This window comes from Equus asinus, chromosome 19, assembly GCF_041296235.1.
Source record: "Equus asinus isolate D_3611 breed Donkey chromosome 19, EquAss-T2T_v2, whole genome shotgun sequence".
NCBI classification, from domain to species: Eukaryota; Metazoa; Chordata; class Mammalia; order Perissodactyla; family Equidae; genus Equus; species Equus asinus.
The window spans coordinates 11,908,526-11,933,170 of NC_091808.1; the positions used below are offsets into that span (position 1 = coordinate 11,908,526).

A 24,645-nucleotide genomic window follows, 5' to 3' on the forward strand; every position below is an offset into this window, starting at 1 on the left:
CACAGGGAGTAGGTCAGGGACATCACCTTAGACGCTGCCAGCAGGCAGCAACGTGTTTTCCCCTGTTTGCGTCTTCTTCTTTCCCTCTACCCCTGTGCCGCACTCCTTCCAACTCAGTCCTTTGTGAATTTGAGAAACTGAGATTTTTATATTTCTTCCCCCATAAAGCTCGGGGATAAATTGAGGCTGTAGCGCTGGTTGTGTTCCGCCAGCTGGGCAGGTGGCTTTTGCGCTCTTTGTTCTCCCGCGGAGCGTCCACACCGAGAGCAGAGGATGCCGCTGCTCGCAGGGTGAGGGTGTCCCCCTGCCGCCCGCACACCTCCACCTGTCCTAGGCGAGAGGCTTAGTGTTGCTCATCTTGTCATCCCTTACTTCCTCTTTTCCTGAAGCAAACATCTAGGCAGCTTTCAGCCGAGAATACCAGGCGCTGGAATAAACCTTTTAAGCCTGCATTCTTAAAGAGCAGCAAAACGCAGCATCCACAGGCTATGCCACACATGTAGCTGATACTACATTGCCAAGTAGCCGAGACGGAGGTGGAAGTGGAGCGGGGGTGGCAGAGGAGGATAGAGACTGTTTTTCAAACGCGTTGAAGGCTGCCATCTAGAGACTTGAAGTATTTATATTCTGCAAAGAAATAGAGCTTTTCCTACTCCACAGGCGTTTCCTCTTTAAGCATCCCTTCGACGGGGGTGGCAAAGGGCTCTGAAAAGACCTGCGGTAGTTTCTACGCGTGGCCTGAAGCTGCTCCCAAGTGAAAATTCTCTAATCTGGGGACCAAACTCGGCCAAACTACTACCAGGTCTCTCCATTCTGCCCTTATGCATGAAAGGAACAGTAAGAACCCTCAGGAAAATACTTTCAAACTTAAAAAAAATATTGCCACTGATTTTTAGGTAAAAGTGTGAGGTATTTTGAAAGTCAGGCAAACTGGGGATTCACTTTGTACACCGTCTGTTCTACTGCCTGAGATCATTAGAACTGACATGGTGAATTAAACGGTTCCAACATTCCAATAGAGACACTTTAGACAAGAGATTGCTTGCTTGAAATCCAGTTTTGCAGATCAATACTGCTGTGCCTGGATCAGAATTGTATTCCTACTCAAAAGCTGGGACGTTTTCTAAAATATTAGAAATGCATTATGCCTACAATTTCTGAAAGTTATTTCTATTGCAGTACTGTGAAATGATCTTTTAAAGAGCAAACCAACTGCAATAATATTGCTCTGTATCTTGTAGTAGCCTATAAAAATGTTAATAAGGATTTAACATCAGCTGCAGCAAATTAAATCTTTGACTTTCACTGTTTGTTCACTACAACACACAACATTCCCGCAAATCAGTGTAGCAATACAGCTATTTTACTAGTGCCCTTATTCATATAAAAATATTCAGTTAACTCCAGTAGATGAGTTAATTTGGTCCTCTATTTCATTGGATACAAGAAACCTAATGATATTTAACTGAAAGTCATAGGTATTGATATGGAAAAAATAAACTAGAATTAAAAAAACAGTGTGTAGAGATATTATTTTAGTCATACCACTTCTCCATAAAACCATGAAACTTTGAATTTAAAGAATTGATGACTGGGTAGTCTAGACAATCTTTTTCAAGAAAATGACAATGATCAGGAAAAAATCAAATTACTGTCAATCAATATTTGTGTTGTCTAAATCTGAAACATGTTCAGTATCTAATAAAATTAAGTTGGTGATTATAAATCACTGTTTCTCTTAAGAATTATAAAGCAATTTAAGACATTCTCTTTAAGAAGTGGACTGAGAAAAAATGACAATATATAAAGTTAATTATAGAACATATTTTTTGTGTTGGTTTTTAGATTGTCTTAAATTTTTCAGTGAATCAAAGATATAAATGATTGAAATTTTAATTAAGCAATATTCTATGAAGATTGATCTAAAAATTATATTTGATTCATATACTTTAGAAACTTTGAAGCATGTTTTTTTAAAAAGGAATTGTTGATGGTTCTTTGGAGTATTATACTATGGTACCTTACTCTGTGAAAGTCCCAATTACTTTTTACTATGAATATTTTCATTTTTAAATGTACAATAAATTATGTGGATGACATTGCAGATAAGGTGGGGGGGGACATTCTGGTGCACAATTTGGATAACATTGATGTCATGAGAACATATGGGGGCAGGCTAAAAAGCAAGATCATTTTTTTCTTTTTGGTGAGGAAGATTGGCCCTGAGCTAACATCTGTGCCAGTCTTCCTCTATTTTGTATGTGGGACGCCTCCATAGCATGGCTTGATGAGCCGTGTGTGGATCCACATCCGGCATTTGGACCCACAAACCCAGGGCAGCCAAAGTGGAGCACACGAACTTAACCACTTTGCCACTGGGTCAGCCCCAGCAGGGTCATCTTTTAAAGCCAACAAGTACTGAAAATATTTTTGCAAATGTAAATAATTTGTCCCCTTGACCATAGCTAAGCTTGAATTTGATGATTAAGAAGGAAGCCATCTCTTATTTCCTACATCTGTTGCATTTTTTATACTGTATTATTTTGTTCTTTTTGTTTTGTTTGGCTTAGTGGACCCTATTTCAATAATAAGGTTTTTATATGGCTCTTTGAATGAGAAAATCCCCAAAGGTGAACTTTTGAAAAAATAATGTATTTAGATTTCTTGTCAGTTTATTTTAACCAAACCTAACTTTAACCTACCATAAAGCCCACCAAAATCTTAAGGTTTTATCTTTAAGAATATTAGTTCCAGAGGGAAAAGCAACTGGATTTTCTTTTTTAAAGGAGCAAACAACTCAATACTGGAAACTAGACTGAAGTCTTCCGTCAACAAGGTTTTATTGAAAGGTCATCTGTTTTCAAACTCATGTGAAAGGAGAAATTCAAGAGTACATTTACATTTCTGTGTCCTAGTTATCAAAAATTCTTTCAGCAAAGATTAATCCATCACTTTTAACAAATTGCAGATCAGGGACAAATATCAGATACCGTCTTAAGTATAAACTTAAGATCATTCTCTATCCTGGAATTCATATTCTCCTCAACACCAGGACTGACATGGCCACATCAACCAATTCATATTTCTCAGAGAAACACTGCCCAAGAGGTGCTATTTCTTATTGAGGACGAAAGTGTGATTTAGTAATTTCCGATACCCAGGACTCTGAGATCCCACATTGCTGCCAGATAATGGGTACCTAGAGAAGAGATGGGAATTCTGAAGGCAATTCCCACAGAAACATCATTATAAAAAGTGTATTAATGCTACGCCTCACATAGGGACACTTTTAGGGGCCCTTAACTTCCATCCGTGTGGTTCCCTTAGTAAAATACCTATCTATTATGAAATAATCAACTTATAAATGAACTATTAGAACTCATCTCATTCACAAGGGGTCACCTTTGTCCAGTACTATTCATTTTAATGGAGTTTTACTCTGTGTGTAAGGTACAGCTACAAAGAATCATAAGTAGGATAAGGGGAAAAGTGATGTATTTGACATCTAGAGACCTGGGGTTTAGTCCTCTTCTGAAATTAATGACGGTGACTGTCTGGGCAAGTTGCTTGACTTGCTGCCCCTCTGTCTTCGCCTGGATACAAGGATATATACACTGCGTACATGGATCTTCTGGGTCCTTACTTCTAAACTTCTAGCATGCCATAGCCTTTATTGTAGCAGACACTCTCAGTTGGGCAAGATATTGATGAACCTCTCATTCTCGTGAAAGAGACACGTGAAATCAAGGCATTTAAGAGAACTGAAGCAATACCCACCCATCCAAAAGAAAGCCCAGGTTAGAGAATTGCTTGATTTATTTTTAATGTCCCTCCATTGGAAGAGCAGCGTAATGCTCACAGAAGGTGTAATAAAAGCTCACTCTTTTTAAAAGAATATGGCACAGTTATTAAGATCCTGGTTCTACCACTTAGTAGTTTTGGTTATCCACTCAGGGGCAAAATGCTTATCAACTCTATGACTTATTTTCATCATCTGGAAAACGAACAATAAGAATGCTTCAAACACTTGAAAAATTTGTTGGGGGTAAGAATTGAAATGGCGTGTGTAAACTACAAGGGGCAGTGAACTTTTAGCTATTGCTGCCTATAATATTTAATAAATTCTTTTAAATATGATTGTTTCATGATAGATTTTTAAAATCAATGCTGGTGCATAGCTCAGTAATTCAGACATGGTCTACTTTATCTGATATTCACATAGCTACTCCAGCTTTCTTTTGATTTACCTTTTGCTATCCTTTTGCTTTTAATCTAAGTCTTCATATTTAAACTTATTTCTTGTAGACAGGGTATTGTATCTTACTTCTTTTTATCCCATCCAACAATCTCTTCCTTTTAATTGTTTTGTTTAGACCATGCACATTTATTATGATTCTTAAAAGTCTGGATTAAAATTCACCAACTAATTAGCTATTTTCTATTTGTGCCATCTATTCTTTGTTCCTTTTTTCTGCCTTCTTTTGGGTTGAGAATGTTTTTAATGACTTCATTTTATCTTCTCATATTATTTGCACTCCATTTTAAAAAATTTGTGATTGGCCTGGGGTTTATAATATATGACTTTTAGTAATTTTGAAGGAATCTACCTTCAATTTATAATATATCACTTCACATACAGTGTAAGTTTCTTAAAAGTGTATATTCAAACTCTCTTCTCTGATCTTTAATGCTACTGTTGTCATATATTTTATTTTTATGTGTGCTATAAACACTCTATATTACTACTATGTTTGCTTTAAACAGATTTTTTTAGAGCAATTAGAAATAAGAAAAATAATTAATTTTTTTACCCTCATTTATTGATTTCTGGTGCTTCATTCATGTAGAGCCAAGCTTTTGCCTGATGTTACATTCCTTGTGCCCAAAGAACTTCCTTTAACATTTCCTGTAGGAAAGGTATGTTGGCAATGAATTCTCTCAGTTTTTGTTTAGTTGAGGAAATCTATTTTTCTTCTACTTTTTGAAACATATTTTTTTATGAGCATAGAGTTCTGAGTTGACAGGGTGTTTTTCCTTTTATTGTTTTAAAGATGTCACTTTGTCTTTTGGCTTTTATGGTTTCTGCCAAGAAGCTGTTTTCATTCTTATCTTTGTCCTTTCTATGTCACATGTCTTTTTTCCCTGCCTGCCTTCAAAATTTTCTTTTCATTTCTCATCTGTTGTTTAGAGCAGTTTGAATGTGATATGCCAAAGAGTGAGTGTCTGTGTGTGTGTGTGTGTGTTGTATTTATCCTGTCTGGTGTTCTCTGAGCTTCTTGGATCTATAGTTTGGTGTCTGTTATTAACTACAAAAAAAATTCAGCCATGATTTCTGAATATGCTTCCTCCCCTGTTCTCATTCTCTCTTTTCCTTCTAGAATTCCAATTGCACAAATATTAGAATACAGCTCTTGGATGCTCTCTTCTGATTTGGTTTTGTTGTTGTTGTTTTTATTCTTTTTTCTCCTTTTGTGTCAGTTTATGTAAATTATATTGACCTACCTTCAAGTTCATGGATTCTTTCCTTTGCTGAGTTGATTCTACTAAAGGATTTATCAAAGGCGTTCTTCACTGAGTGATTGTATTTTGCATTTCTAGCATTTCCATTTGATTTTTCTTATAGTTCTGCCTCTCTACTGAAATTATCCGTGTGAGCCTATGTGCCATCGCCCTTTTCCATCAGAGATATTAAAATAGTAATCATTACTTTGAATTCCTTGCTGTATAGTTTCAACATCTGTGTCATAGCCGAGTCTGGTTCTATGCTTTGTCCCTTGGAAGTGTGTGTGTGTTTTTTGCCTTTTGCTCCAACCTTTTAATTTTTTAATGAAAGCAAGATATCTTGTCTAGGGTAATAGAGTTTCCCCAAGTGGAAACTGGAAGTCAGTGCCAATATTTTATTCTCATTTTAAAGATGAAGAAATTTAGACTCAGAAAGGTTAAATGAGTTGCCCAAAGTCACTCAACTAGCGAGTGACAGAGTCAGAACTTGAGCTGTGGTTTTCAAACTTCAAATCCTATGTTATCTGACTTCATCATTGTTCCTCTCTACTTCCTAATGCATGTACAGTTCCCACCCTGGTGGCCTCTGAGACACTCATTCATGCCACATGGCTTCATTTATTTCAGACACTTTTGACCTCCTATTCCAAGAAAGTTACTGAAGCATATATGACGATGAGTAAGAAACGGTTCATGCCCTTGATGAGCTTAGCATATAATTTCAACAGCCACTTTTTCAAAATGCCTATTGATTCAATCTTTCTAGAACTATAGTCTCAGAATGAAAATCAGTTAAGAAGACCAGTGGATGCTATGAGGTTTTTTTTTTCTTTCTCTTCTCCCCAAAGCCCCCTGGTACATAGCTGTATATTCTACTTGTGAGTGCCTCTGGTTATGCTATGTGAGATGCTGCCTCAGCATGGCTTGATGAGAGGTGTCAGGTCTGCGCCCAGGATCCAGTCCAGTGAAAACCTCGTCCTCCGAAGCAGAACAAGCAAACTTAATCACTTGAACATGGGGCTGGCCCTTACTGTAAGATTTTTGACACAACCACCAGGAAGCAATGGAAACCTAGGGTGTGACAGCCAAAGGAGTTAAGCACATGAATTTACAAGTTTGTGACTATTCCCAAAGAAGTGTAAGAATACAGACACTGAAACCTCCACCTGCATACCACGCCACATTTAATTTATGCCTGAGATAGAAGAGGTGACATATTCAGACATGATTTGAGAGAATTTTTCTCTAGAAAAGATACCATGCAGACCAATGTGCTTTTTTTTATTCCTTTCATTTAAAATACATATTATGATTATGTGTCACTTCATGGCGATACATTCTGAGAAATGCACCAGGTGATTTTGTCATTGTGTGAACATCAGAGATTGCACTTACACAAACCTAAGTAGTAGGCATCGCCTACTACCCATCTAGGCTAAATGTACTAATCTTATGTGACCACCATTGTATATGTGATCTGTTGGTGACCAAAGTGTTGTTATTCAGCACGTGACTCTATATGGCCAAATTATTGGAACAGTTAACAGAACTTCTTAGAATAGCCATGGTTTTAGAAGTACAAGTTAGTTCAGAAACACATAAAAACGTTGTATTAGTTTCTATTTCTTCTGTAACAAATGGCCATAAATTAGTGGCTTAGAACAACACAAATTTATCTTATAGTTGTATATGTCAGAAGTCTGACGTAGGTGTCACTGGATAAAATCAGGGTGTTGGCAGGGCTCCAGTCTCTTCTGGAGGCTTTAGTGGGGAATCTGTTTCCTTGCCTTTTCCATCTTCCAGAGGCTGCCTTCATCCCTTGCCTCATGACTCCCTTCCTCCATCTTCAAAGCCCGCAATGGTGGATTGAGTCCTTCTTACATCACTTCTCTCTGACTTCTGATCTGTTCTTCTGCTTACCTCTTTCACTTTTAAGAACCCTGGACTTTACATTGATCCATCCAGATAATCCGTGGTAATCTCCTTATATCAAGGTCAGGTGATTAATAACCTTAATTCCATCTTGAACCTTGATTCTGCTTTGCCATATGAAAACATATTCACAGGTTCTGGGGATTTGAACATGGGCATCTTTGGGGGCTCATTATTCTGTCTACCGCAGACATTAATTTAATTAAGAAATTCAGCATGCTCGCTTTCAAATGGCATTTAAGATTCTGCTAGGAGTGATATCTCTCTTTCTCTTTCTCTCCCTTCTTCCCTTCCTCTCCTTATTTCTTAAATAAACGGGAAGAGTGACAAGACTATTTGTTCCTCTACTGCAATGTATGAGTAACTTACTATGACTGAACTGAAATAACCACTCAATTCCTGAAGCTTACTCGAGAGCATAAGGCCACATCAGGGTAGATCTGGAGACCCTACAGAATCCACTCTTTGGCACATCTGTTTGTTGCATGGTCATTAATGCTATTCAAAAAATATTTCCAATTGTGCCAGTAAGCATAGGGCAGAATTGCACTTGATCTTCCTCTAGGTAAAAGGTATAACCACATGACTTGCTTGAGCCAATGCAAAGAGCACAGAAGGGACATATGTCTCTTCCCAGCGGAAGTGTTCAAGAGCCAATGTGCAATTTGTTTCATTTCTACTAATTTCTGTTGTGGTGAAAAACAGATTTCACATAGTGGCTGCTTCATCTGCCTAAGTTTCAGGATGAGTAGAACTTGGAGCAGAGCCCTTAGCCAATCCACGATGGAGACGTAGTATAAGCAAGAAATAGACCTTTGTGGTTTTAATCCCTTGGGATTTTGGAGTTGTTTGATAGTGCAACATAACCCAGCCCATCGTGTCTGACCCTGCCACCTTCAGAGTTGAAATGGTAGGTGGTCTGATGGGCTGTAGGCTGGCTTGGGAAGTTTCAAAGCGATCTCAGAGAATTCTCTTTTTGTTCTGGACTTCAAAATATCCTCTTCACTCTATTCCTGGAAGTAGCGATATGAGGATAGGGTTGGAGAAAGGGAGGAATGGGACTCAACTTGAACAGAAGCAGTCAGGAAGCAGGCCCTGCGGACCAGCTTAGATAATGACAATAAATACCGTGGCCTGTATGTCTCTCCCCCTACAGGCAAGGAGTTTGAACTGGGAATCACACTCATCCTGCTATCAATTCACACATTGCCTATTTCACACTCTCACACAGCTGCTGCTATTTTGGGATACCATGGTGTACAATATACACATTCAACCCATGCAAATTCAGTGCTACATGTTTCTTTTCCTTTTTCATTCTTTCATTTCTCTTTGACTCCTTATTATTAAAAATTTATGGTAATCTTATATTTAACTTGTATTTTCTATTACATGTTGCACATTTTCTATAGTATACACATGCTTACAAATAATTTAAGACTTTTTCACAAAATCCAACATGCCATAATTTATCAGCCTCTTAGGGGATTTTCAAAGGTTATTTTGACTTCATTCAATTTTCAAGATAGGCAATTACATTAGACCCCCAAATCCCACATTAGATTCTTCCAGTGCTGCAACTGGCAACATGCTGATTTTAGGAGCATGTCAACATGAGAAGAGCAGATTGGAGAGTCAGTTATCAGGCAACAATAATTGAGCAGTCACTCTCTCCTGAACTTCAAGATTCTGGGATGCAGTAAGAGTTGCTGCCCTCCTTGAATATCAGTCCTCACGTCCACCTGAGGGCCCCTGAGATTGCTGCGAATGGAAGGAGACATGCTAGGAAGTAGATACTCAGCACACTTCAACTCCAGTTTCTCTTCTCATTTTCCGAGTGACCTCTCTTAGACTAACCAAATTGATCCCTTCTTCTCTTACGTGATTCTCAGCAGCATTTGACATGATTGACAGATGACCCCTAACTTCTTAAAACAATTTTTCCTTATGGAGAAATTTACCTATAAAATACGCCTTTTGAAATATCAAGCACTTTTCTCCCTGTGCTGGAGAAATGGGAATCTTAGAGCTACAAAGGATTTTGGTAAAATTCATCTTACCCAATCCCCTTCGCTTACAGATAACAAAACTGAAGTCAAGAAAAATTAAATGAATGACTCAAATCATACAAATATTTATAGATGGAGCCAAGAATAAAACATCGGGCTCCTGATTCCTATATTTACCCCACACATTGGGTTTGTTTAAAATAATAATAAACTTCAACACAGTTGAAGCTCTTGGGATTTTCTCATACAGCAGAACTTGTCTATCACCCACGTCTGACTACTTTCTTTACTGTTCCTTAAGAAATATAATATCTATATAAATGCTCATGTTTCTATTTCACTTCAGCTGCCAGAAATCCCAGAAATAAATTCAAAGTTCAATTATAACAACTGTGTAGGAGTTTATTACCTGAATATCTGTGCTATTTTTAACCATAATACTCATCTCCTGTTATGATTTTTATTTTTCTTAGCTCTGAATTTTAACTTATGTTTCACTATTTTATTCTATATACCTTTTCTGTTAGCTGTCACAGATTCTTAGAGGAACAAGATGGAATATCCATCATTAAATCAATCATGCAATCAATCAATGAATCATTTTTTAATAAGAAATGCAAAAGAATAACTTTCCTGTGTATTAAAGGAATTAAATTGATCTATGGCAAATTGGAACCCATATAAAATAATGATCTATTAACATTTAATTAGACTTTCTTTCATTATAGACGAATTATATCTTTTCAGTTATAGGCAGTTTCTTTAAAATGATTATTAGATTATTAAGATTAAAGTAAAACCAACTGCTTTAGAATAAACATATAATAAAATAGAATGCTAAAGTTTAGTGAGATGTATTTCTCAATTATTTATTAAACATGATGTTACACATACATTTTAAATATATGTACATATGTAATGGATATCAATTTGTATCAAGAGTATCAATGTCTAAAAGTGCCTTTTTTATATTATATATCTTACAGTTTAGTGTACTTTGCTCAGGTATTAAAATGCACTAAATAAAATGAGAAGAATTTTTAAATAATTAGTTTTGCTTCCAAAGATACAAGAAGAATGAATAATTTTCTCTGTTTATTCTTCAGTATTAACATAAGTCAAACAACGCACTTAATTGCTTTTTGCCCTAAAAATCTATAATTTTGAAGATAATAATAATAACACAATAATGCAATAAATGTCTTTTGATAGATTGTGCCTATCAATAGACTTATCCATTCATTTACAGTTTGAATAGCCAATTCTTCCACTTAATTTATGCAGACAAATAAATTAAAGAATTAATCTGGATAATTGAAACCAAAAATAGAATTCAGATAAAAAAATAAATAAAGGACCAGTTGAAGTCATTTTTTTCTATGTGAAATCTTGGCTCCACATAATGTGCTCATTGCTGACTCATGCACTCAGTATAACCTGAAGATTTTTAGTTCTTACTTTTTTTTATTCCTGAATCAATGATGCTTCAAAATAACAATTAAAAAAGTGCATACACTTCCCTTGTGTAATTATCAACAGGTCAGTGATCAGACCCGTCATGCTGTGAAACTATTACTCTTCCTCTCTTGCAATGGTGGAAAAAAGGTGATGACTTCATTGGAACTGTGTCATTTAGAAAACGAGCTGCAGTTTCATCATATGAATCGCTATAAAAGAAGTGTCCAAGGAAGAGATTCCATAGCCAGAGAACACGTTATCCAGAGAAGCTGTCATCCCAACCTTAATCACACTCAGCCCTGGTGGACTGTAGACATTCTTCATGAAGAAAAAGGGTATAGACAAAATATTAATAAAGCATTTTCCTCAGTATCTCTACTGGGTCTAAGATATTTTCCATGCAATGAATAAGGATATAAATAAAGAAGGGGGCAGAAAAGGTGAAGCTCCAGTCCAAGCTTTAACTCTGAGGATTATATGGGACTGGAGTGAATGTTTGGGAATGGGAAAAAGAAAATGGAGGGGAGAGCTTACTTTCTTACTTGAAAGAAAAGAGTGAAACCTAGTAACTTGAATGCCACCTTTGTCATGTAAGGATACTTAGATCCTGGAAAAGGACGTATAAAGTAAATTCACTATGAAGAAGACTAAATGTCGTTAAATAGTGAACAAAATTAATATGTTTGATTGAGAATTTATCCTTAAAAATAATAAAATTTATAAAAATTAGCTCATTTTATCAACATTTTAAAAATAAAAAGTAAACATGAGTTATGAAATAAATAATGAATTACGTGTTGATTGGATTAGATCATAATTTTCCCTTCAAAATTGTGTAACTTGACACTTTTTGTCACAAGATCGTAAACAGTGTCAGTTCTGTAAATATATTCAACAGCCTCATCAATTTTGCCAACTCTCCCTTTAATTAGTTGATTCCCAAATCAGTCTCTTGTGAAGTATCTGTCATGTCATCCTCATTAATTTTCTTTTCTTCCAATATTAACTGATCTCACTGTGCCAGACTCATTTGGTGATGATTTGACATGTGATAAAGAGTTCTCCAACATCATTTTCTTCTCCTTGCAGAATTCCTGCACCTTCTGCAACATTTGTCATTTCAATTGATTAATATTTTATTTAAATCAAAGTCACAACCTCTTAAATCATCAACAGGCAATAACCACCAAAGGTGTGGATGCATCAGACAGAGATAAACACTGGATTTAAGTGAAGAGGGTTCTTCACGGGATACTAGTTGTTAGCCATAAATCCATTTGCTTTCTTATACAATCTTATAATTGTAGGGACTGGCTAATGAATAACAAGGACACCTAATCTTTGGGGTGACAATTTCCAATGACTTTGAGTTTACCAGATTTTCTCCAAGAAACAGCACTCCTGAAAATCTTTTCCATTTTTGCAAACATTATCTGCAGGTGAGTGAATTACCTAGGAAACAATGCAGGTACAATCGAATATTTCAAAAATTCAAACTTCTGGGAAATTCACCCTTATAGTTAAGATTACAGAGATTTTTCTCTTTCTAAAATTTCTCACAATTATTAGTCTATTTTTTAATGCACAGGTAGTAATTTGAATGTATGAAAAGCACCAAATGGCCTTCTGGGAAGATAGAAGACCCTCCATAAATGTCAATCCCCTTCTCTTCTCTTTCTATAAGAGTATAATTTTGCTCAAAGTCTAAAAGGCAGCAAGTAGATCAATTGGATTAAGACTGTGTGGTGGGTCTTCTGACAGTGTCTGTGGTGACCACGTCCTTCGTGAGACAGATGCATATCTAGTCCCTAACAGTCACTGAATCACTGATCTCTATAATGGATCCCACTTGTCTCTCAGGCAGGCAAAAAATATGCTGCCGTGGAAACTAGCTCCTTTATGGAGAATTGGGGTCAAATGTAAGAAAGATACATCTTTGAAAAATAAAATTTACTCATTCATTTATTTATTCAGTACAGATATTGACCCCCTTATGTACGCCAGATAATATCAGCTGAATATGTAATAATGAACACAGATAGAGCCACCCCCATTGTCATGGAACTTCAATATCAGTGAGACAGAAAGACATTAGTCAAATAACAGCATCAGTGGGTATATAGCAAATCGGCAAGTGTGGTCCAAAGGAAAAAGAATATGGTCTTTGAAGACATATAACAATGATCAAAACTTAAATGGGAGAGGTAAGAAAGGCCTCTTGAGGAAGAGTGCTTCTGTCAGTCAGAACAGCCATTGGAAAAGTCCTGGATCAAGAAAGCAGTGGGGTGTTTAAACAACTCCAGGTAAGCGCCTGGGGTACGGGACGTGAGGAAGAGCATAGCGACACATGAGACCTGAAAGTCAGATAGGAGCCAGAATATGTTAAGCCTTGGGAGCCACTGAGTCTTCATCCTAAAAGCAATGGGATGTCATTGGAGTTTTTCAAGCTAAAGATGGCTTGGAAGCCCTAACTGAGATAATGTGTATAAAGAAAATAACCCAGTGCCTGCATATTTTAAATGTTCCATAAACAGACACTGTTATAGCTGCTTATCAATTATAATTTCAACCTCACAATGCTTGGAGGTGAGATAGGGAGGGGAATAGAGAGCTAAGATCACAGGATCACCAGAAGAAGGTTATTCAAAGGGCAACTGTCATTAAAAGGACACTTGAAAAGTATTTCTTGAGTTTCAAGCTACATAAGGACATCTGAAAACAGACATCCAACGGGTTGGCCGTATGTCAAGCAGATAGAGAAGGGAACCCAGAGGATTCCAGAGGGCTTCGTCATGATATTTGTTGAGATATTACTGTATTCTCAACTGCACATACAAGCAAGGTGTCATACAGCCCATATCTCATGCTATAGCTTTTTCTCACTCCCAATTCTAATCCTCCTGAATTTTGATTCTTTTGATATTTTTCTTATTTTCCTCATAGGTGCCATGTTCATTCTGTAGAATTCAGTCTCTCAGACTTTAACCTTTCATACTCCCTAGGACATGCCTCAAATTTGCCTCTGGTTCTTCCCACTCCTGGCCATTTGAACCGCCTCCAGACTGGAGCTGGATGTGGTTGGCCTCTTGGCCCTATCATAAGGGGTAAAATAACACAGACTGTGTTGAAAAAGAAAGAAGTAAAGTACAATCACAATTATCTTATAAGTGTGTATTTTATTTTCACATGGCCCTCTTGAGTCTGAAAAAGAGGAAAGTAGGTAGAGAATGCAGTTAGTGAGTAATTTGGGCAATGAATAGGAGGTTGTTCGAATGGATGATCCACACTGAACACTGGCACTGATTACATTCACTAGTTAATTGCTCGCTTCTCTCTGACGCTTTGCTTTAGTGCACAACCATGGGAGAAACAGATCTGCGAGTGTGTTGTCCATTCTGCTGCATAATTCTTGACCTTTTGCAAGTATATCAGTCATAATTAGCTTCACTAAAGTTGGCATGCTGTTGTGTCCCTGGCATTTCCATATCATTCTTGTGCATTTTTGCAGCAGGCTAATAACCATAGCTTAATAAAAAGCAACACTATATAAAATTTGGTTCTTTGTTTTTCTCGGTAACTCTTCTTTCCTTTTAAGAATCATAATTATTCAACCTAGACAAAACATCTATGGCCATCTAAATTGTCTGGGAAAATACTTCAGCCTAGGCATTTATTTCCAAGGCTCTCCAATGAAGCTTTCTTGCCAATGGTAAAATAATCAGACTCACACAAATTCCCTTGTCTCTGTAAGACATTCCTGCCCTTAGGGACATATACTGCTCCTAGCTTTCTTCACTGCCACCCCAAATAATACCTTCTTTACTCCCATATTAATAGGCGAAAGTAATAGATGCACCTGCAATGAGGCAAATAGACTCAGAATTCCTCTGAAAGCAATTTCTATATAAGAACAAATAGAAAAAGAGGATAACAGGTGTTCCATTGCTAACTATCCAGCTGCTTCATTCTTTTCTCATCAAGTCCTGCTTTCTTTGAGACTGTGGGTGGAGAACCCTGAAATATTCAGATATATGTTCAATCTTTCAAGTCATTTGGCTATTTTCTTTCTGTGATATTCAATACACAACTCTCGGAACATTTAATTTAATTTTGGTGCTGTGTAGACAGTGCTTTGCAATGGAAAAACCCCAAGGCGTGCAGTTGGAGTACCTGGGTTTAAGATCATATTTTTTTTTTTTTAAAGATTTCATTTATTTCCTTTTTCTCCCAAAGCCCCCCAGTACATAGTTGTATATTCTTCTTTGTGGGTCCTTCTAGTTGTGGCATGTGGGACGCTGCCTCAGCGTGGTTTGATGAGCAGTCCCATGTCCGCACCCAGGATTCGAACCAACGAAACACTGGGCCGCCTGCAGCGGAGCGCTCGAACTTAACCACTCGGCCACGGGGCCAGCCCCTTAAGATCATATTTTTTGATGTATTGTGTGACTTTGGCAAAATTATTCAACTACCCTGAACTTAGATATTAATGTTTCCTGACCCAATTCTCATTGTGTACAGAAAACACTGGACAAACTGTGTGAAAATACTCACTTTATAAGAGTAATATTCGTATGTTAGTTTCCTTAATCTCTTACATATTTTACTTTTACATGTTGCTTTTTTTGTCTTTCTCCTCCAATACAACATAAACTCATGAAGGTGAGGATTCTTGTTTGCTTTATTCACTGCAGTATCTTGAGCACTTCACACAAAACTTGGTGCTCTGTAGCTATTTGTTGAAAGAATAGAAAAATGAATGTGCATGCAGATTTCCACTTAGTTTTACAATTGCGTAGAAAAGATTATGTTCTTTCTGCTCACAAAGTGGCTAATGGAACTGTTAACACATTGTCAGAAAGAAATCCCATTTTGATTGAGCATTTCAAGAGAAATTAAATGCTTGTGTGTTTCTAGAAGATCTTGCCTTAGAAACAGAGAAGTTCAGAAGTAAATCTGAATCAGTGACCAGAAGGTCTGGGATCTATGACTATGATTATTCATTGATGTTAGCCCTTGCACTTGTCATTTTGGCTGAAGGGATAAGCTTTATTCCACCTACAGTAGAGAAGAATTGAGCTGTTCAAGCAATCACACAATACACATCGGGAACACTAATATAAGTAAAACTTCCTCATGATTCCTGTATACTTTCTCACAATCGAGATATAGCTATACTTGAGACATGCATGTCAGATGCTTTGGAAAATCATAATGTAGACGCTATGAAAGCATATGCACAAGATAGTAATCTTATCTCAAAATAGGTCTTGAGAAAAAAAAGTCTTGTTCTCTTAGCTGGCGTATCGTAGCTGAAATCTTTCACAAGGGAAGATATATCTAACCATGATGATTTCCTATATAGGACACATTCGGTTCCACTTTGCCGAGAAACAGGCTGATAAACGGGATGCCTGCTGAGTTCCCTCCCTGAGCTACAATTAACAATGGCTCCTAACTTCGAGGCTTTGATTTGTCCTTCTTGCTTGTGCCACACAGAAGTTCTGTTTCCTGTTTGCAAGTACAATTTGCAATAAATATTAGATTTACAGGATTTCCCTTAGATATATGTTTTTTAACTCTCTTGAACAATTTAGATATAAAAGAATAACTGTTTACAGGCACAAAGCAGCCTCGAAGTCTCTTTACATAATCTCCCTAGCTGGATTTGCTCACTTTATGCGCTCAGCTCACTTTTCTCAGTGGTGTCTAATGAGGCAACAGCATGAAGCTGCTGTGCCAATGGTTATATTGTCCTGATAACGATTCATCTGCTCAGGCTCAGTAAAATTCCGTGCTCTACTTCCCCTAGAAATGATGAAATGTGATTTCCAAGAGCAAGTCAATATTTCTTGAATCTTGGCTATTTGAGAATCTAAGGTGTTATAAAATCTGAAATGCATATCTATATCATATTTCTTTATGGTCTTTTTAGTGAGCGACCTTCTTTTGTTGCTATGATTTATAGGTTACATAATGCTTGAGGGTGTCATAATAATAGTTGCATATAGATTATAGCTATTTAACAATCTGTGTTCCTATTGCTTTATTCTCTTCTACCTTTAGAAAGCAAAGGATTCTTACGCATCAAATTTTATCCTAGAAATAGCTACCACTGAAAGAGTGAATAGAGTATATGCATTGCTAAACTTCCAACAGAGGTCCTGGTCCCAGCTCTAGGCCTTGATTTCATCTTCTGAAAGCAAACGGACTGGGCAAAGGCAGCTTTAAGAACTAAATAAGAAAACCATGTCAGTGAAACTTCAATAATCGAGATGAACTTGGATGAAAAAAATACAGTTGAACACTTTGATAATGCCAAATGGTACCCAGGAAGTGCACTTGTAATGCAGAACATAACTTGCACAAAAAGGAGAAATGTTGTTATACCATTTAAAAAAATATCTTTTTCAGGTAGGTTAAACAGTAACCTTTGTAAATGGATAATTGGCTTAAAAATAGTTTAACTATAAATTGTACAAAGATTTAATTTAACGAGCAATATCAATTATTCCAGTTTCTGAAGTGCTGCCCAAAGTAAAACTTTATTATCTTTAACCAAAATTTTCTCATTAAATGTAAAATCATAGATGAATACTATAAAATCTCCCTAATAGCCCTTGCACATTGAGAATGTTTTACACATTGCTTCAGCTCACATACTTTTCTTCCTGAAGTGGAAAATAGAGATATGTTTTTCTCTTGAAAGCTCAATGTCTCTAAGCATTATAGCTTCGGACTTAATATGATGATCTGAATTTTGTCTTATTATTAATTCATTCATTCACTTTTTTTTCGTTGGGTGAACTCATGAGAAAAGAGAAAGTAGGTGTTTGAGTCTTTCTTCCATTGTTGCATCTCATTCTAAAACCTGATCGTTTTTGAGTTGATTTTTTTTAAATTGAACTGGAGTGAAAAGTCATAGAAAAATTGATCATTCTACCTGTCTCTCTAACATATTGGATTGTGCTACTCAACTTCCATTAGGGTAAAAACACTTTGTGGGGAAATCAATTTAGACCTGGCAGGAGGCAGCATGCATTCTAGCTGAATTCTCTATGTGAGTCACTTACCTAAGCATTTTCTGCAGAATGAAATCTACAAACACAGTGACGAAGTATTGTTACAATGAATTTATAGCACAAAAATTTAAGATTTAATAAAATGATCAATAAATTCGCATATTGTGTTTTCTCTGCCTGGGCATTTATAGAGAGAAACTTCCTCTAAAGTATGCCTGCTTTCCAACAAAGAGATTGCGTGCTATATGTCTATGTATGAGGACCATGTTTTCCAAATTAAGAATCAAGGTACCTACTCTACTAAGTCTGTGTTTTTGAAGTACAGTTCAGCAAATGATTTGAAATCAAGTCCATCTTGAAAAATGTAGGTCCTTTTAGCTATTCATTAAACTTCATAAACAAATGAAGATGGTCTTATTTAACTTCTAAGGGGTGACAGATAATAATTATTAGTACCAGTGTTGTTATTGTTTTTGCTACAGCTTGTTGCTATTGCGTGAGATATCTGAGTAACTAGATATCTTTAAGTCACTTGATTAGCTACTTCCTTCCCCATCAAATGGTTTCTAATTCTTTTTGAAAAGCTTTTCAGGAGACAGGTCAGTTCTTCCTAATTTGGCCTTCTCCTCTACTCACAAACGTTATTAGATCTCCCCTGTCCTACCCACATTTTTCTCAACCTGGAAACCCACGTAATATTTTCGTCTCTCTCTGTGCCCTTCCAAACACCATCAGAAACTTTTAAAAGTCTATGAGTTTTAGGGGCTGGCCCTGTGGCTGAGTGGTTAAGTTCGCGCGCTCCGCTGCAGGCGGCCCAGTGTTTCGTTGGTTCGAATCCTGGGCGCGGACATGGCACTGCTCATCAAACCACGCTGAGGCAGTGTCCCATATGCCACAACTAGAAGGACCCACAACGAAGAATACACAACTATGTACCGGGGGGCTTTGGGGAGAAAAAGGGGAAAAAAAATAAATAAATAAAATCTTTAAAAAAAAAAATTTAAAAAAAATTTTAAAAAAAAGTCTATGAGTTTTAATTCCAGTAATATAAAAAAGTTATTCATCAATCCTCTTGCTGAAAATGACTAAAATTGCAAAACAACATTTTTAAATTTACTAAAAGAATTGAAGAGTTTCTAAGATAATAAGTAATTATTAGGTAGATATCAACAGACCATCAAAGATAAATAGAAGATCTCAAAAGCAGCCAGAAAAAACATACATTACCTTTAAAAACTAGCAACTAGATTGACGGCTGACAAAAGCAGCAATGGGATTCCAAAGATAGTTAAATGATATCTTCAATGTATGAAGAAGAATAGTCGTCAGTTTAAAACTCTATGCTGAGTGAAAATATCTTTCAAGAATAAATAAAGATATTTTCTTACAGGTAAAAACTGAGAGTGTTACTTCTCATCAAAGAAAATTATAGAGGATTTTAAATATATCAGCAGTTATATTAAAATTAAATAGATTGAATACTCCAAACAGGATGCGAAGAGTATTGTTCAGATTTTCTTTTTAAAAAAAGAAGAGATATTTAAAATATAAAATACCAAGAAGGATAGAAAAAGATATTTGATGCACTAGCTTGCCAAAGAAAACTGTTGTAGCTTTATCCTAAATCAAACAAAATGAACTTTGGAACAGAATAGCATTGCCAGAGGTTAAGTGTGTCACTGCATAATGACAGAGGCTGAATAACCAGCAAGATATACCATTTTAAATTTCTATTCACAAAATAAAATAACCTCAAAATTAAAACAGAAAAATTGGGCAGATATATAAAAAGAAATTATCCAAAAATATCAACATGAACTTAGATCTGAATATCACAGCCAACTTAATACACATATGTAGAATACCACAGCCAAAAAATGTGCAGAATGTATACAACATTTACAGAATTTGACCATACACTGGATTACAAAGCAATTCTTAACAAGTACCAAAGATTAATGTTATACAGACCATGTTATCTGAGTAAAATGCAATTCAACTAGAACTCAATAATGAAAAGGTAAATTAAAATTTTTCATATAAAAAGAAATAAAATAAACAAAATTATAATGAAAATTAGAACATCATTTGAATTGAAGGATAATAAACATGCCACATTTCAAAACTTGTGGAATGCAGGTAAAGCCGTTATAAGAGAAAAATGTATAACCTTCAAGGCATACATTTAAAATGCATGGAAAGCCTAATGATGATATAAGCATCTATCTCCCGAGATTACAAAAACAAACAAAATAACCCCAAAGAAATTAAATAATGTTAAGACCAGAAATTAATACAATACAAACACAAACTATGACGCATAGGCAAACCAAAGGATGGTTCTTTGAAAGGGCAAATCAAATTGGAAAATCCCTGCTACACTTAATTTAAAAGAGGAGAGGAGGCGAAGCACCAAAAACAATTGTAGGAATGAAAAAAAATGAACACCATTATGGAAACTACAGACAAAATTATAATAATATTGTAAAACGTTATGTCAACACACAAGTATACAATAGATTAAATGGGCAATTTTGAATAAAAATATAACAACAAGAAGAAATAGAAACCTTGAGAAATGTTAAAGATATTGACTCGATGGCCAAAATCGTTCCAACAGAAAACCTCCACTCTCAGATAACTTTGCTGGAAATTTCTGCCAAACATTTGATAACAGATCATTTCCATGGTGCAAAACTCCTCCAGCAAATAGAAAAAGAGGAATACCCTCAATTTATTTTATGAAACTGGCATAACCTTGAAAGCAACCTGACAAGAGAAGAAAGGAAGTACAATTAATGTCATTCATGATCACAGAGGAAAAAGATTCCCAACCACAATATTAGCAAGCTAGGTCCCACAGTATATGAAAAGGATGGCACATTGTTTTCAACTTGAGTTGATCTCAAGAATTCAAGACTGGTTTAACATTAGAAATCAATTATTGGGGCCAGCCCAGTGGCGCGGTGGTTAAGTTCACACATTCCTCATAGGCGGTCTGGGATTTGCTGGTATGGATCCCAGGTGCAGACCTAGCACCACTCGGCAAGCCATGCTGTGGCAGGCGTCCCACATGTAAAGTAGAGGAAGATGGGCACTGATGTTAGCTCAGGGCCAGTCTTCCTCAGCAAAAAAAGAGGAGGATTGGCAGCAGATGTTAGCTCCGGGCTAATCTTCCTCAAAAAGTAAAAAAGAAATCAATTATAATCCATCAAATTAACAACCTGAAGGAGAAAGACAATATGGTTATATCAATAAATGCAAAAAGGCATTTGATAAGATGCAACATCCTTTCAAGATTAATAGAATAAAAACACTAGAAAAATACAGAGAGATAGGAATACAGTAAACATGATACATAGTGGTGTAACTCTAAGGATTTTTGCATTACTCTATTAATTTCAGTGAAGATCTTAGCCAATGCAGTAAGACAATAACAAGAAACAAAAGATAAAAGGTATGGAAAAGAAGAAACCAAAACTCTCAGTATTTGCAGTTTATTTGATCGTGTACATAGGACATCCAAAAGAATCTGCAGATAAATTACTAGAATTAATAAATGAGTTTAGCATGTTTGCTGAATAGAAATCAAAGCACACACATAAACTACACTTCTTCATATGAGCCACAAACAAAAAGTGAATTAAAAAAAGAAATCATTTATATGCTATCAATAAATATGGATTTTCTAGGACTAAATTTAAAGAAAGCATGCAAGACCCTTAGTGAATGACATGGATTGGAGATCTTCTGATGTGACCCCAGATGGTCACTCATTCACACCTAGAGCTCCACCCCTACGTCAGGTATCTCTTACGTCGACATCTTTGATAAAGCAGATATTCTGCTGCCTCAGTCCTTCTCTGGCATCTTCATCCTCACAGTAAATTTTTCTTGAATTCTAATGATGTACCAGGAACTAACAGCGATGGAGATACAAAGATAATTTCACTGACTCCTTCTTGTTTACCTTTTTCTCCTATATATATTGATATTATTGGTGTTTTCATAGTGACAGTGACTTTACAGCCTTTGGCATTTCAGGTAATACACCATCAACTGGCATTGTAAAAAGGACTAGAGCGTGCCTCCAGGTAAGCATTGTATAGAAACTTAATTACAAGGCATTCAAAGAAGCTGGAACAAATTTCCATAAAAATTTGTGGCCCCATTGTTCTCTTAATACTAAACTATTAAGCTTGAGAGCACAAACTATGCTCCTCACCTATAGATACCCATAAGTCAGATTGGAAGACTCTGAAAGTCTTCTCTGGAAGATATAAATTACCTTTTGATGCATCAAAGATGTGAAGCCCAATCTCAGACACAAATCCAGCATGTTACCCAAGACAGATGCTATCTGAAAATATGCATGTAATCTTTCAAGCCTTTTCTGAGTGTTTTTTTTTAATTATTACAACCTCATTATCTAGCTACTTTTGTTCTTTTTAAAGATAGCCTGCTGTGAGTGTGTCTTTCTCCTTGAATGATACTAAAATTTCTGTTTCTTTTCTTTCCCCACCCTTCTCCTCTCCTGCTTCCTCTCCAAATCTGCTGGTGTTTGTAACTCCTTTATTGTGGGTATGGTCCTCTCCATCAGCCATGTGGGTAGTTGAACCAAACTCACCTACCTGCCTCTCTGCTGCTTTGTCCACCGGGAGACACTCCCAGGAATCCAGGTTGGTTGTGGGGTGTGGGGTCCAGGGGATTATACAGCCAAGTCATAAACACCGCCTCCTCTTTCCTTCCAGCTTCCCACGGGCCCCCTGGGTTCCCAACCCTCAGATTTTGACCCTAATTTTGCAGGCTTCCTGGTTTATGCTTTCACTTCTGCCAAACTGCAGACTATGCTGTGCACCTTCGCTCTTTTTTTACAGTCAAATTTTACCCTTTCTGTGCCCCATCCTTTTGGGGTCCTCCTACCCTCTTCTAGTTTAAATGACTCTAAGGCTTTAGTAGGGATTCCAGCGCTGAGAATAGACAGGTGGCAGAAATTTTCAGTTAGGCAGAGCTTTCCTCATCCCTCAAACTACAAAAGGAGGATGTTTATCTCCTAAATAGAAAAACATCTTCGTGGAGCTCTCTTCATGGAGACCCAGGCCTGGCAGTGCATTTGGCGATGCTCCTCAATGACTCGAGTTCCCCTCTCCTGGCAACAGGAGTAGCCATCCAACCCGGTGCGGCAGCCAGAGACATCTCCTCTTGCTAACCCTCACCCCTTGTCTGCATTGCTCTTCTCTGGACCACAGGGTGGAAGCACGTGGTACTATGTGAAGACAGCAGGGGATCTAAGAAAGAGCACAGACTGGGGTCAGTTTCACCTAGGTTTGGATCCCATATTGAGCCACTTAATCACCTGTGTAACAAATTCCAAAGCTTTGGGTCTCAATCTCCTTAGGAATATAATAGGCTAGTAGCTTCTCCCCTATTCTGATGCTATGAGGATTTGAAGTGACAAATGTGACAGTCCTGTGACAATGACTGGAGTAGGTTGGGTGCTCAATAAAGTGTATCCACTATTATTGACTGGGATTCTCTCCCTTCAATAACAACAAAGCTCGTAAAGCAAATAGCATTGGTCCCATTTAACAGATGAAGAAACTGAAGCTCAAGGAGATTAAGTAACTTTCCCAAGGTCAACTAGTAAAAGTGACAGTTGGGATCCAAATTCAAGTCTTCTGACTGCCAGCACATAGTAATATTTTCACATCATATGGCATAAGAAATTTTTAAATTTTGACATTCGTATTAATTTCTAGTCTTTTCATATTGCATATTTGTTTAATGTGTGGATGTTCCTTCTATTGGTTTCAAATATTGCGGTTATAATTTACACGCGTTTTGTCTTAATAAAAAAACATGCAAGTTCCAATTATGGTTTATATAGGGTTGTAGACTGTCACAGACAAAAGCATGGAGTTAGAATTAAAAGATCATCTTTACTGTATGGTGACAATTAAAGATAAATCACTACGATCGTTTAAGTTGTGCCATTTATTGACCCTACCACATATACTGAGCTCTGGCTAATTGGCAGGCATTTGACTAAGTATTTTGTGGAGTTCAATAATGAATCAGATGTTGTTTTTCACCTCAAGAACTAAAAAACAAATTTGGAAATAAAATTTGGCAATTTTAATTCAACCCCAGCCAGACTGTAAAAACCCTCTTCATTCGATATAAAATACAAATGTGCCTTAAAATGGGGATTGATACATACTAACATTGATAATCTTAAATAGGTAAAGATATATTTACTGGCTTGTGATTTCTACCAATATTGTCTCCAAAAGGAAAGTAAGTCCAATTCTTTGCTAGTTTTGTAAGTAGCTTGCTGGATAGCTTATGAGACCTTCTGCTGTGACAGCAGCAAACATCTCCCCAAACCTTAATAAAATTATGTATTGAAGTGCTTTATTTCAAAATGCAAAGCAAATTAAAAAAATAAATAAATCTAAGATTAAATGTAATTCATGGCATAGTTATGCTATTCTAAAAATCTGAGGGAAGAAAATTGGAGGCGAAAAATATATCAGGGGCATTTGTTTTCTAGAGGTTGCATAATCAAATATTTTTCAGGCCAATACTTGTAATGAAAATTAGTACAACAGGCTCAGAGCGCCTGCTAAATTTAAAAGGGTCCCAAGTTCACTAGTTACTCGAAGTGTAGCCTGATTTACCAATGTTTCAAGAGAAGACAAAAACTTAGACGGTGCATTCTTTCA

The 24,645-nt window shown here is 36.6% G+C and overlaps 1 protein-coding gene across 8 annotated transcripts in view; it reads left to right on the forward strand.

Moving 5' to 3' along the window:
* The window catches only part of SPHKAP (SPHK1 interactor, AKAP domain containing), a 173,172-nt gene that overhangs the window by 20,255 nt on the left and 128,272 nt on the right, over positions 1 to 24,645 (forward strand). For 5 of the 8 annotated variants that reach the window (XM_070489536.1, XM_070489537.1, XM_014835983.3 and 2 more), the window contains exon 2: positions 22,521 to 22,599. The exons of the other annotated variants lie outside the window; for them this stretch is intronic. In XM_070489536.1, coding sequence (XP_070345637.1) covers positions 22,523 to 22,599 — 77 coding nt within the window. In that variant the 5' untranslated portion in view covers positions 22,521 to 22,522. The remainder of the gene's footprint in view (positions 1 to 22,520; positions 22,600 to 24,645) is intronic. 8 annotated transcript variants of the gene reach the window in all.